Source organism: Acanthopagrus latus, chromosome 18, assembly GCF_904848185.1.
Source record: "Acanthopagrus latus isolate v.2019 chromosome 18, fAcaLat1.1, whole genome shotgun sequence".
Lineage (NCBI taxonomy): Eukaryota > Metazoa > Chordata > Actinopteri > Spariformes > Sparidae > Acanthopagrus > Acanthopagrus latus.
In genome coordinates this window covers 14,471,481-14,486,904 of record NC_051056.1, presented here as the reverse complement: position 1 = coordinate 14,486,904, position 15,424 = coordinate 14,471,481, and the positions used below count along the sequence as shown (strand labels likewise).

General features: G+C 43.5%; 1 protein-coding gene across 1 annotated transcript in view; it reads left to right on the top strand.

Annotated features, from left to right (window-relative positions):
- tenm2 (teneurin transmembrane protein 2) overlaps positions 1–15,424 on the top strand; it is a 253,418-nt gene that overhangs the window by 83,742 nt on the left and 154,252 nt on the right. Inside the window, exon 5 of the mRNA XM_037077578.1 lies at positions 4,359–4,717. Coding sequence (XP_036933473.1) covers positions 4,492–4,717 — 226 coding nt within the window. The 5' untranslated portion in view covers positions 4,359–4,491. The remainder of the gene's footprint in view (positions 1–4,358; positions 4,718–15,424) is intronic.

Sequence of the window (15,424 nt, the reverse complement as noted above, 5' to 3'; positions counted from 1 at the left end):
TACCTACTGCTGAAACATCTCTGACCCACTGCTGCTTTTCTGTAAAGGCTGAATGAGTTCCTCAAAGTGTATTGACAAAACTTTGATAAGAATGTTTGCAGTTTGGATTTGTATAAAACCTTTTTTGTTTAAAAGCGGCAATGTCATGTGTCAGATGTGTTGTGGAAGTGTGGGAGAATTTATGATCATAGAAGACTGTTTGATTCTGTTTCTCGTGAGAATGTTGAGGAGAGTCCAGACATTAAAGGATAAGTCCACCTAAAAGTGAGAATTACATACACTCACCGACACGCCCATGTTGAGTCGGGGAGAGCTTTCGTAGCCGTTACATTTTACGTGAAGTTATCCTTTAATAATAATGAGCGACCTGCACATAGTCTGGTGCCATTCTGTCAGGTGACATCATGATTTGAGCATCTCCACGAGGCGAGGAATTCAGTATGAAGCCGAGCAAATGTGACGTTACTTTAAGGTACTTTTAAGGTAATGGACAAGGATCTTCTCTGTTAGTAGATCTGAGGGCTCTTCAAGTTCATTCATTCACTGTATTTATCACTGAAGCTTGTAAAAAGCATTAGGGTTTTTCAAGATCGGTTACAAACACGGTTGAAAGACGTGATTACACATACGGTTTAGCTGGTGCTTCTCGAATTAGCTGCAGTCGTATTTAATCTCTTCGGTGTGTTACCACCGTTAACGTCGCCGCCTTCTTTTCTCTGATATTTGGACTTTCAGAGGTTGATCGGTTTAAACGGGAAACCATCGTGCTTGATGCTTGCTAATCCACTGATGTCATTAGCTTCCTATTAACTGGGTGTGATTTCCAGTTACACTGGATTTGCATTGTGTCATTTTCCATATTTTTCTTCCCGAGCTTCTTCTTTGCAGAGAAAGGCCATTATCTGCACCTAACTTCACCTCTGTAATTTTGAAAATGAATTCTCCACCCTCCCCGGCGTCTTCCAATTACTTTTCTCATTCTGCTTGGATTTCATGGTCACTTCACGGTCGCACGCATGTCTCTTTTCTCCTTCATCTAACCACCCTTTTTCGCCTGTCATGGGAACGCAGCTACTTTGCCGGCTCATGCCGGGTGTGGTTTTGCATTTGCATTTGTGTGTGAGTTTGTCTGTTGGTGTGTTGGCATATGAATTTTGCAATGAAGCCGGGGCAGACTTGGCGCACGCCGAGATTTCATGGTATGCCACCAGTCATGATGACAATAAGTCATTATACTTCTGATAAATGAGATAATCTGCCTCAGTGTGATGATCAGCGGAGGTTGGACCGCTGTCACCGGAGTAATTAACAAGAAAAAGTTTGGCGTGTATGTATGTGTGCGCTTCAAGCGACCTTGAGGAAAACACCTGGGTGGGTGGAATGTGATTGATACGCGGTCCAGATCCCGTGATTGACCCCCTCGGCGTTCCCCGCTTTATCCATCTATCTCTCGTTCCGTGTCCTTTCTCCTCCGATTCAAATAGCGCTGCACCTACAAACTACTCACGTCCTTTTAGTTTGACTGAAAGTTTTTTTCTGAGAATTTTTCACTTTTTTTGTTACCACAGAACCTTGGAATGTAGTGCTACAACCAAACACTGGCTCCTAAAAGGGCTCTGAACATTTGTCAAGAATGTCACTCAGTCCTACACGCTGGACTTTTAGCTCTCCATTTGCTAAAAGACAGTTTCAACACATCCGTCCTGAAATCACCTTCAAGCTATTGCTGCCGTTCCACTAACTTCTGTTACTCGGTGAAAACCCCTATTCAGCATTCTGTCTCTGAATGAATGAAAATGGTCCTGTGGTTTGCTATCTATAATCTATAGATAGCAAACCACAGGACCATAGCGAGACAATAAAGACAATAAAGTTTACTGTAATCATGCCGCATTTATACAACTCTGTCACAAGTGTTATTTGTGATATTTGAGGGATCTTTGCAAAAAAATTCTTGTATATCAGGTATCTGTCTGGTCTGGTATCTGATATCTGTTTTTACTCCATAACTATGACCTCGTACTGATCATCATATTTCATTGCCTGAATTTGCTCATTCCTCTCAAAGTGTCAACATAAAGCGATGCCCTTGATTCTCAACCTTCAGAAGTGATCTGTAGGGGGAAAAAAAAATGCTTCCAAACAAGCGGAGGAATGGAGGTACATACGCACATTATTGTAACTCGATTTCGGTGATTTCCACTGAATCACACGTGTAATTCGTCCAGCTTCTGAGCTGTCACCTCCGTCTAAAATGTCTACTCGTCAGGACTAATGTGGTTTGTTAAAGGTCACTAGAAACAGAAACATCAAATAGACAAGAATGCTAGATCATTTTAAAAATGTACCATCCTTGCATCGTGATGTTCAGGGTCCCCACACAGCATTATGTTATCACAAATGTTAAAATGATCCAAAAGTACTAGCGTTGGTGTGACCTTTTTTTTTTTTTTTTTACACTTTGGAGCTATAGGCTAGGTGTTACCAGTTCATCACAAAGCATCCTTGAGCTCAGTGTTAATCGCACACACAAAGAGAAATCAAACCTCTCATCTAACTTTTCAAATGAAGGTGATTCATCTGCTATTTCCCCAACAATTCCTCTAACATAATCATATAATTTACCTACTGTCATATACACTCAACAGATGTACAGTGAACACACGCACACACACAAACATACAAAGTCCTGTTCGCCCATTGTTTGCATAATGCCAGTCAGACTGTCCCCACATTTCCCGAGCCAGTATCCCTTTCTGCCTCCTCTCGCTCCATTCAAGGTACCAACACATTAAGGTTGAACTCCTAATAGCCTGTGTGATGGATGCTGGAGCATAATGAGCTCTTTATGAGACTTAATACCTACTGTTAATCAATGGACATAGCAGGGCACTTTTCAATACTACCTTCTAAGCATTTTAAAATGAGCCCTCATTGAATAGATTGACTCACATTCTGTGAGCCCTTCTCTCTCTATTTCTCCCGTCTCATTCTTCCTCTGTCCCAGCATGCAATTAGTTACATCACATATTCTGAATCAAATCATGCCTGTTCTTTAGAAAGGCGCTCGCGCGCTCGCTCTGATATCAATACACGCCGTCCAGGCTGAGAGATATTTTGATGAAAATGCGCCGCTACGCTGTAATGCAGTGGGTGGACCAGACTTTCCCCAGCCTGGAGCAATAGAAACATGGATGACCTATTTATTACCATAAATATCCCATACAGGCAGCTGCTGGAAGCGTTCCTGTCAATTACTGCTGGTTGTTGTATTGTTGTACTTTGATCTTTAGCTGCTAATGTAATGCGTTGCTCAAGGCCGCAGCACTAGCATCATGCTGTATTAGCATCATAATCATGTATAATCTGCATCCACAAGTATAAGATTTGAATAGATTAAAAGTGCGCCGGTTGTGATGCAATAGAGACGGACAGATCGGGCGTCAGTGCAGAGGAAGTGATGCCGGGGTGCACATGTTAAGTCGTTTAACACGCTGCGTCAGGGCCAAGTAATAGTGTTATCTCCGAGCAGGTACCTCCATACTGTATATGTGTTTGTTTCTTGGTGTTTGTGATGTTGTTTGTGTGTGTGTGCGTGCGTGTGTGTGTCTGCGTGTGTGTGTGTGTGTGTGCGCCTGGCTGTGTTTGATTATCCCTTACAGCCTCTAAGGGAGCGGGATTCATTCTCACTCTGATAATGAGGGAGAGACTAGCAATGCCCTCAAGTCATTTCTCCTCTTCTTCGAATCTTCCTGTTGCATTCGGTTGCTTTTCATTCTTTCTTTCTTTTTCTTTCTTTCTTTCTTTCTTTCTTTCTTTCTTTCTTTCTTTCTTTCTTTCTTTCTTTCTTTCTTTCTTTCTTTCTTTCTTTCTTTCTTTCTTTCTTTCGCACCCCTTTACCTTTTTCCAGTCTAGATAGTCTCTTTTTGCGTAACGTCTTATAACTCTGCCCCGTCTTGTCATCGTTATTTCCCCCCCCCCTTGTGTATTTGTCTTCATGCGTCGCCGACATCCCTTTAGGATGACTGGACCTATGTCTGTTTTTTATGTCATAGATTTAAAAGCCGGCTGACCATTTTTCATCAGCGCGGTCGATGGCTGTCTATCTCTGTGGACCACAGCGCTGGCAGCTCTGTTTCTCCCCACAATAGTCTTACTTATCTCGCATCAATACTCCGATGTGTTGTATATTTGCCTGGTTGCTCAAATGTCCATTCGCTGCACTCCCTCTTACCTAACTTTCCCTGTAGATTCTCCAGGGAGAGAGTGAGTCACAGCAGTGCATCCATTAATTTTATACCAACCCTTTTTCTGTCTTCTCTTCCACTCTCTACATCTCTCCTCTCTCTATCTTCCAGGTGACTGAAGTGGAGATTGACATTACGGAGGCCCGCTAGGAGGCCCCTCCACCTCCCCCTGACCACCACCTCCTCCTCCTCCTCTGTTCCATCTCTTCTCCTTGCGTCCCCCCTCCCCATACCAAACCTCAGCATGGATCTGAAGGATCGCAGGCACCGCTCCCTGACCAGGGGCCGCTGCTCCAAAGACTCCCAGTACAACACTGCCTCCCTGGATACAGATGAGTGCCGTGTGCCGACGCAGAAGTCCTACAGCTCCAGCGAGACGCTCAAGGCCTTCGACCATGAGCAGAGGCTGCACTACGGAGGTTGTGTGACTGACCTTGTTCACCACGAGGCTGATGAGTACTCCAGGCAAGGTGGGTTTGTAGAGAAAAGCTTCTCCTTCAAATGTTTTATCACACTGGGCTTGATCCATAAAGTGCTTGACAGGAAACAGAACACAGGGAAATTAAGTCCACTTTATGAGAAAGGAGTGGACATTTTGTGAAATACTCTTATTTTTCCTTCTTGCTCAGAGTTAGTTCAGAACGTTGATGCCACTCTCATGTCTGTATGCTAACTGCGTACCTGAAGCCAACAGCTGGTTAGCTTCAACCCACAAAAACGGACCTCCCACGGGTGGCCCTCAGTTGGCCGTGGGAGACTGCTGCTGACTTGACGCAGTGCAAAAAGTTGTAAAAACAACAGCGGCACTAGAGAATTGTCCAAAATGACTGCAGGAGATGATTGTTTACGTGATCCAGTTTATAAAAATCTAATATTAAAAAAAAAAGCAGCAAGCAAGAAGATGTAAAGACGTGACATGCTCAATGTGGTAACCTGGAAAATGTTTGCATTGCAGATAATGATAAAATATGTACATAGTTAGTTAGTACATAGTTAGTAATAGTTAGTAATACGTTTCTACGTTCAGAAATATTTTGGATCAATATTTTTTGTTTTTTATTTAATACAAAAGAAATACTTTAGGGTTTTTTATTTATATTTTTGTAATTTATGAGGTAATTTAAATTATTTTTTATCATGTATTAATTTCCATTGACTTATATAGGCTTTTATCTCAGATTGCAGAGATTACAGGGATATGAAGCATGAAGCAAATTGCATTGTATTGGATCAGTGCATAGACACGATTCCAACATTTTAGGCATTATCGGAGGCATTTCCAATACTGGTAAAGGAACGAGAACAACCCTGGTTGATAGGGGAGAATATGCCTATCACCACTTCAAACGCCCACGAGTGAATACGTTATATCACGTTTGTTTCATTTGTATTAAAAACAAAGAAGTACTCACTGAGGCACTCTGTGTACAGCCACATGCTATTTTCCACTTTTTTTATGAATTAAATAAACATAGTTTTGTGTATTTATTCAGCTAGCCGTGTCCCCTCGCTTCTTGCCTTTAAAGTAACAGACGCCTGTCATTAGCCATATTTACTGTTCAGTCATGAGAGCTGCATCAATGTTTTCATCTCCCTCTCTCCAAGAACTATTTCCTAAAGAACTAATTTGCATTAATATTACATATCATTATAAAAGCATAGAAAATATGTTTTTGCGGGCTTCATCATAAAATAAGGAGCATTTCAGATGTGATACAGTGCCAGGGTTTTAAAATACTTCCCAGATATAATGGATAATGCACATTGCCAATTGCAGCCAAAAAGCGAAAAAAAAAAAAAAAAAGAAAGAAAAAAAAAACAGAAACTCAAGGATGTAGCAATTTCCTGTCAAAGTTTACCAATTATTTCTGCTCTTAGTGCAGCTCCAGTAAGCAACTCATTTTCCTGTCCAGCACATATGGTTGAGCCAAGCGTCGCTTTGTAGAGCCCTTCCAGTCTCGCTCTCCTGTTCTCTTTCATTACTTAAACATCTGCTGTCACACATTCAACGGTCACATTGTTGCACATGGTGATGTTTATTCAAGCTGTATTTTACTCTTAGCCACTGAGTGTTGCTTGCGAGGCCTCCGTGGCGGGCTGTTAATGTAATCGGATGGTGTAAATGCTGCACTTTGCAGCGGAGGACCAAAGCAGACCTTTAGCACTGGCAAGCCCGTCATAATGAACTTCTGTATCCCCTGGTGAGCGAGTGAGCCGATAGGCCGATAGGTCATCTCTAAAGGGGTGGGCCTGCTCTCATAGGCATGTCTTTAAACTCTGTGTCTGTGTGTGGGCATGTGTGTGTGGGTAAACATGTGTGTGTGTGTGTGTGTGTGTGTGTGTGTGTGTGTGTGTGTGTGTGTGTGTGTGTGTGTGTGTGTGTATGTGTGCACGTGTGTATTGCAGGGGGGACATGAAACAGGCAGTATTGATCCCTGGCTAGTGAAAGGAGTCAGACTCAATGGGATTGATCTTTGCTAAGCTCTGTTTTCTCTGCATGGACACAGACAGGAGAGAAGAGGGCTCAGAGCAATACAATACAACAGTGCAGAGGAGAGATGAATAACAGTGGCATCTGACGCAAAATTAAATAAATAGATGCTGCATATGTTGGAGAGTATTCATTACAGATTGAAAAGGTAGACACGTCAGTGTTTCATGTCTGGCTGTGTGTGGCTTCAAGCACTGAGTGGAATTGATAAATCTGACAGTATTTCAAAGAAGGAAATGTTTAACAGCTCGCTCACAGAGAATAATGCATTGCTAGCACAACAGAAGAGCATGCAAGCATACTACTTCTGTGGAGGCAAAGTTAACGGCAGAAAATGGAGGATTGATTGGCGGGATGGATGAAGGACTGGAAGTCAGTGGTGTGTGCCATTAGGACACACTCCACCGCCACACCAAGCTGACCTCACACCAGGCGAATGGCTGTTCGATACCACAGTCCTCTCAGCCTATCAGCTCCCTCGAAAGCCCAGAGCCACAGATGCATCGTGGGAAGTGTGGCCACAGGAGACCAACAGTGTTGCAGCACCATATGGACTGTGACACCACGGGACGAGGACTAGTGCTGGAAGGAGGGAGAAGGAGAAGGAGTTGGAGTGAGAAAGACGCAGCAAGAGAGACAGCAGATAAATAGAGTTTTCGCCGTCTTTCCACCAAATATTTGTGTAACTCGTACGTGAGAGAGTGAGGGATTGATACAATGTGTTCCTCTTTTGAACAGCTTGTACTTCATAGGCAAGCTGGTGAAAGGAGACAGAAACTTTATTTTCTTCGGCAACTACCAAAATTGGACAAAGGGGAGACTGAATTCAGTTGATGTCCTTGCTGTTTTATTGAGTATCCCAAAAAGGAGAGGCTTGATATCTGAACTGACCTGCGATATAAGTAATTCATGCGCTGATGGGGGCCACACTAGAAAATATGATTAACTTTGATTAAATTATAATGATGTTGTTCTTGTGGTCGGGCGAGCTTTCACTGTGTTTCTGCTGCTTGTTGAGAAGTTTTGAGGTCAACCGGAGTTATTCTCAGACTGCAATTTGGTTTTAATGGTTACGTGTATCGCAACCAATTTACAGTCCTGCGGTGCGTTAATACATATTGACTCGCCCTTACAGCTGTGAGACAAAAAGGTGTGAGTCATGCACAGGTGGGACTGGAGCACCCAGTAAGCAATCACACAAACTGTTGCTGAGGTTCATGTGGAGTATCTTATCGACTCAAATGCAGTAGCTGTTGAAAGGATCACACCCCGCTCACGTCTATATCCATGATTTTTCACATGTTTGGCTGCTCCAGCTTCATTACCCCGCATGTGTAATAACAGTGCTGCGAGTGCACATTTCTCGCACCTCATTTTTTGGGGGTGGTTTGTTAATTCTGAAAGTTGATTTGCATTGAGTTATGCAGCGCAAATTATTGGGAGTATAGCAGATGTCCTCAACTTGTGTCCCGAGCCAAATCGAGGATTTTTGTAGGAGATTGTTCTCGAGCGGCACTACAAGAACTCAAAGCGCTTTTCCTCAATCGTCAAAATAATCTTTTCCTATATACAGCATGTCTACATCTGCACACCAGTTCTCCTACAGCTCATTCTAGTCGTGGTCTTACTCCAAAGATATCATTGCCCTCTAAAATAACTTACTTACTGCACATTACTATGCATGAAAAGCTTCACTGGAATTTCTGTGTTTCCTGAGGCATAAATTCAACTTTCAAAAGAACATCACCTCCCTGTGGAACCATATTCGGAGTGTGTTTGGAGTCTTTTTTTGAGGGGCTGGTGTATATTTGTGTTTTGCGTCTCTGGACTTACCTCCCAGCCTATTAGAGAAACTGTTTGCTCCTTTAAAAAGGAGGTGAATGGACCTTTGTTTAGCCTTGTCCCAAGTCTATATGCTGATAATGCATTCCTCCCGCATCCAACATACTTGTCCTGCAGTTTTGAATTTGTGTGCCAAAGTGTGGCCCCGGTTGGTGCTTGAATTTGCACTTAATCAAGTTAAATCTTTTTGTGTCTTCTAGCTATAGTATTATGTTCACTCTAAATCTGCATGGCTAGATTATGCAAATAACTCTACAGATTTTTTCTTACATCTATTTATTACTGAGGGTCAAAGTTCTCAAATATCATCAAGATGTCAAAAATGTTATTCAGTTGGCTGACTTAGTCGTGTTCAGCATTTCAGATTTGTTCAACAATACAAATGTGTTCAATGAATTCAATGCTAGTTCCGATATTATAGTGGGCGGAATATCACCAGAGTGACTGACACCTGCTGCTTTGGCTGTGGCCAGCTACTGTTAATTAGCTCAAGGCTCAGTTAAGTATGGAACCAGTGACCATGAATCAAAAGAGGGGGAGTCACCACAGGCAATGGTGCACACCTCAACCGGATTTAGCAGAGAGTGCACCAGGCTGGACGCAGAACTGGCAGCCTCCAAAATCGATGGAGATTTAAAGACAGGAGATACAGTACGGAGGCGATTTACAACAGCTGTGTTCAGGGATATGGCTCTGATGGCTCCGGGGATGAGAAGACAGGGACAGGAGAGATTTGCAGCAGGAGAGAAGGGAGAGAAAGTTTGGCATCAGCGGCAGGTGAAAACAGCAAGTAGAGGCAGAATCTTCTCACATATCACTCTGGAAATGAAGGTTTTGTTTAGATCAAGCTTGAGGTGATTATGGCAAGACAAGACATGCTAACGTCTGTAGATGTCCCTGCAACACAGTATATCTTTGATATAATGTCACTGTTGTTTCTTTGCATTCTGTTGCTTATTCTACTAAGAACTAAAATTCTGAGCATGTGTTACAAACGACCCATTTTAAAAAAGTTCGGTATTGTGCCCGTTGACAGGGGTCGACAGTGGGTTCGAGAAAAGGGAAATCATTGTTGAGCATTGCTCGCGCAGCTGCACCCCACTCAATAAAAATAGCAACGGAAAGTGGTGATGAGTGTCGCGGAAATCAACAATGATGTGCTTGTTTTTAACACATCTTAAATTAACATATTTGTTTGATCTTGTGTCATGTTAGTTGGCTGATCCCAGCAACCGTTACCGTAGCTTCCATGTCAACTGAAAATAACATCAGCAGAATTGATCTAATTGGACAAAATTATCATAATGTCAGACTTAAGTAACTTGGTATGATCTTGTGACTACAACTGAGAAAAGCTGGTGAAGAGATGCTGTTGTATTTTATGGTATTAAATGTTGAAATCCCCTTTTTAAAATTATGCACATGCATCTACATCAACAATTGTGAACATGCACAAAAGTCTGAGTGAATCCATTTTCTTCTCAGTTTATTTTCAGTCCTCGAACAATCGCCGTCCCAAGCGGCTCCTCACAGATTTTGATAAAGCGGGTTTGGTTGTGTATTCCAACAGACCCCCTGCTTTCATTGGATCTCAGCTCCACTGTTTCCCCATTACACACTTACTACCTAGTCCGCTTGGATAAGCACAGCCAAATAACACATTCTCTCCTCACCATAACATGCAACAGTCTGGAAAGCTCATTACAAGTGTTCACTATTTAACACCACAGAACAACATATTTGAATACATCAGCGAGTCCAATAAGGTACAGATCTCCATGAAGTACCAGGGAAAGCTTTGTCCGCGCGTTTGCTTTATTTTGTGCGTGCAATGTTAACTATTCTCACTATTCTATTTCATGTCCTTCCAGCGTGTTAGTTTGGGCTGACTATGCCTGGATCACTGCGAAGCAGATAATCCTGTGGCACAAATACAAATGTGACAAATGTGTAAGCTCTGATATCCCACACGGAGCAGTGCAAAGAAGCATTATACACCTCTGCTCTCTCTTTGTTTGTCGCCTCTCCATCTCTCTGATCTTTCAACCCATCCTGTGCATCTCCTTGTCTCCCCCCGAGTCCCTCTTTGCAGCTCATATTCAGCACATCCCAGGGGTGTGTCATCCCTGCAGGTCCACCTCGAGGCGATAGGCATTATCACAGCCACTGCAGTCTCGAGATGCTTTGTCCTTTCCTTTTAGAAGGATCTAAATGAGCCCCTCTACATTCTCCTCTGCTGCTTTGCCCCCAGGGATGGAAACCGCACAGAGAATCCGCCACCCACCCACCTGTCTGCCTTGCTGCCCGGACAACACTAACCATCCTCTCCTGTCCCCGCTCACTCTGCCTCTGTCTCTTTCTCTCTGAGGGTCCATCTTTCCATCTCGCACTTTTTTTTTTCTCACTTTTTTTTTATGTCTTCTCTTGCTCTTCTGTCACACCTTTCATTCCTGCTCTCTCTGCCTCGTTCTTATGTTTCCCACCTCCCTCTCTCGTCCTATTCTTGATTTAGTGATCATCTCACACATGTGTTATGTTTGGGCCCTCTTTGTGGCTTTGAGTGTCTTTGTGACTTGAACTCTTTAGTCTTGACCCTCTCATTTCCACGGACAGATGCATGTGCTAATGTAATCGCAGTGAGCTCATTCAGGCCTTTAAGAGCCGACGGTATAGCGAGAGCATAATGGCCGTGTTTGCCTCATTTTGCATTCCCTTTCCTCCATCGACTTTGATGTGACAAATGACCACGGTAGCCAAGGATGGCTTTGTCCAAAAAGAACTCTGCCAAACTCTGCCACTCGCATCCTGGCATGACTGCATCCACCGCCTGTCTACAAGGCTGAATGGCAGGGAAAATGCACTGCTGGTTGGTCGGGAGGAGGCTTTAGCTGAGAGAAACATCCTCTGCTTCCCCGTCCTCTCCATTCTTTGGGGAGAGAGGACTTCCAAGTATCTGAAAGAACAGCAGCAGCCACTGCAGCATCCTCTCATAATGTGGCCTCTTCAGCGAGATTCAGGGGCTCACCCCAAACACTCTGGAGAGAGCAGCCTCGTATGTGATTTGTTTGCAGAATGCTCCATGATGGGATGAGAGGAACCTGCACGACTAGGATATAAATGTGATTTATCAAGTCCTTGACTCATTTGAGTCACTTCCGTTTTTTACAGTCAACAGAACTATCTTTGCTTTGTTCCGTAACAGCAAGGTGGTGCAGTGGTTAGCACTGTTGCCTCATACTGTGTGTGGAGTGCATGTTCTCCCTGCGCTTGTATAGGTTTCTTCTGGGTGACATACACATTAGGTTAATTCTCCAGTCAAGGCACTCCTTGACCAAGGCTCAGATCTGGATTTGGTCCACTGGTGCGATTGTTGCCCACTGCTCCCCCCGTGATGGCTTAAAGTCGGAGTACAGTTTCACAATGTTGTACATTGTCACAACATGTAAACACAGGTTCTTCTTTAGGTAAACACAAGTGGTACAGCAGAAAAGTTCTCTTCAGGTTTTGTTACCTGGCAGTGGAGCCTTCTGACTGCTCCCAACAAGCACAATTCGTGGTGTACGCCGGTGGGAAGCCACATCTTGTCCTTGTCACTTCAGAAGCAGTTTCTTTTCCTTAGTCATGGCTCCTGCACAGCGGTGTGTGTGTGTGTGTGTGTGTGTGTGTGTGTGTGTGTGTGTGTGTGTGTGTGTGTGTGTGTGTGTGTGTGTGTGTGCGTGCTATGCCGCCTGGTGAAGCTTATCGCTTGCAGTGGCTGATGACACTGTGTGTCACAGAGGTAGCATGCATCTTTCTGCAGCACTGCACAGACAGTGACAGGGACTGCAGCATGTACGGGGTTGGACATTCAAACTTGGGAGTAAACAACTCCGAAAAATCCACAGAAATAAAATGAAATACAGAATGTCTGTCTGTGCGCCACTTTGATGCCTGTGTGTGTCCTGGCATTCCATTGGGTTACAGTCAACCTGGGCTGCCGATGATCAAAGAGAGAACAAAGCAGCTGCATGCTATTAAAAATAAATGGTGGTGAGATTAAATGCGATCCCTCCCCTCTTCCTCCGATCCCTCTTTATCTTTGTCTTCTCGCTGGCATTCTGTGCTTCTGCCAGCTGCTGACACTCAAAAGCATCCCGTAGCTGCAGCAACAGAGCAGAGGAGCCGCTGAAGAATATCCTGGGGCCGACTCAACACTCCTTCGGTCCTCAACGCACTCCCACTCACCCCCGTCCCCATATTCGCTCTTTTAGAGACAGGAAACGGCTCTTGTGGGTTTGTATGTGTGGCCCCAACACATGCAAGCAGGTCTGTAAAGGGGGACGCAGCTCAAAGTAACATCTGGTCCAGCATTTGTCACTCATACACACACACACACACACACACACACACAATCCAAATGTACATGTCTCTAGACTGCACCAGCTCTGTTCTGTGCATCATGGACGTGAGTGATTAATACTTGTTTTGGGAATGCGTGGCACAAAGTGCAGGTCTATCAGAATCTCATGTGTCCCCAGGGTTCACTCTATAACATTACACAAGCCAGAGTACACCTCAGCTTAGTTTGTCAAACCCTGTCTGTGCTATGAAAGCAACAGCACTAGCTATTAACAGAGATGCTGGCGCAGGTGGATGCACACACACATGCAAACACTGGGTAACAAATGAGACAGATAATAGGAAGAGGTCGGGGTAATGCATGCTGAAGGTGCCAGCTATTTAGCACCGAAGCTGGCGCTTGTTCACACAGACACACATGCGCGCGCCACATGCAGACACACACACACACACACACACACACGGACACAAACATTGGGTAACACACAACGCAATTAATTGACAGAGTCTCGGGAAATGCATGCTGACATCTGCAATTTTCTTGGACTAAAATAATTTATTAGACAATGTTGTGTGGGTTTTGTGAGAGTTGAGTTAATCTATGTTTACTATGTAATGACCCTCTTTGACTCTGCTTTGGCAGCTTTTGATAAATGAGGCAGATTGTAAATGTCAGTGTTATCAAGTGTTTTTTTTTTTTTTTTCTCCCTTCCTCAGCCGAGTCACTTGCCTCATGGGCTGTAATTAAACATGTTCCCCGGCCAGTGAATTTAAATGTGTGTGTGTGTTTGTGTGTGGCGTGCGCATGTGTGTCTTTGCGAACAAGCGCCAGCTTCGGTGCTAAATAGCTGGGTATAGGCTACGTTTCTGATACACATGTATTTTCTGACGCTCACTCTGTCCTTGCTTTGGTGGCAAACAATGATAGCGATGCAAATGCTTTTGTTTTCCAGCGTGATGTGGCTGCATGTGTACATAAACTTAAGTCTCTGTAGGATTATCATACAGATGAAGACATATTGTGAACAATGAAAAAGTAGAAATGCCAAGAGGAGAAGGAACAACTGCGAGTGGTAATGGAGGACGCGGTGTGCGATGTACAAAAATAAGTGACGAGGCAAGGAATGTCACAACACACAGTGGCTTCTCCGCCTGCTGATTCATTCTGTATTGAGACAGGTTGATATGAAACTGTATTATGCCTCCACATAGTCACATATTATTCACTATGCAAATCTTAAGGGAAGAGTCAAAAGGCTTTTCTTCCCGTTAGCAGCGGTTGCGTCGTCAAAGAAATTTTAATGATCTCAGAAATATCTTGTTTGGCCTTGATGATATGCTGTTTTGTCCGCAGTGAAACCAAGGTTTGAAATTCAACATTTCCACAGACTGGCTCTACTTTGCTCTTCTCCTACTTCTTCTTCTTCTTCTAGCTATGTCGCAGTCTGTGGAAGTGTTAGATTTAAACTGTGGTTTTACCTCAGACAATCACTTTACCATTCGTGGTACCATAGCTTGCTATATCCAGGTGGGCTGTGATGCTAGAGGGAAGGGAAGCTCACTATAGTTCCAAAGGATGCTGGTTTGACTCCCCAGCCACAAAGTCTGGCTGTCTGTGTCAAGATCAGATGTAAAATCCTTCCATTGTGCCCTCACGCCTCACCAGTCTGTGACTGTGTGCTTTTTTTGTATGGGGTGTTTGGTTGGGTTAAATGCAGATGATTAATTTCCACACAAATATTAACAGAGTAGTATTCTCATCTAATTTGGAAAAAAGCAAAACAATTTGCAGTGGAAAAATCAGGATGTAGTGAAGCAGCATTTCTATTATTTCTATCATTTATTTAATCTAAAATAAATAAATAAATAAATAAATTAAAAAAAAAAAAAAACCTTCATCCAGATTTAACATAATAACCTCGGCCACATATCTTTTAATTGGACGAGTCTAGCTCTCAAATAATGACCATGATTTACAAAAATAAAAGGTGGTCTTATTAAAAAGACGAAATAAAACGTGGCAAAGTGAGCGGATATCTTTTTATTGGATGAGCTTGGTTTTGAAATAAAATTCAAACCTAATCAAGTGAGACCCCCAGTTGCCAATACAAATATTTGCAAAACTAGAAGAATGTCTTTGAGAAAACCGAGTGGGGGCAGGGCTTTGGGTCGGGATCTGTCGGACACTGATCGTTCTGTTCAGTCTGTCGGTCTGTCTGTCGCGTAAACTGGAGTTAGCAAACGAACTGCTGATGGGAATTTTGTGAGTCAGCTGGCTAAATCTGGTGCCAAGCAAAAAGTGGGATTAACCGAGTGTAAGGAGTGTTAAAGGAGTGTTTGCGCTGCTTGAGTTAAAGGTAATTCAGTGTCCCAAGGTCCGATCAATGTGTCGGAGGAGTGTAGCATCGTGCATTGCTTTCCGTCCCATTGTCTATTTCATTCAACCACCAACCACTAGAATTCCCGAAAGTCATAAATTCCCCTCCCGAAGTCGGCTTCACATAAG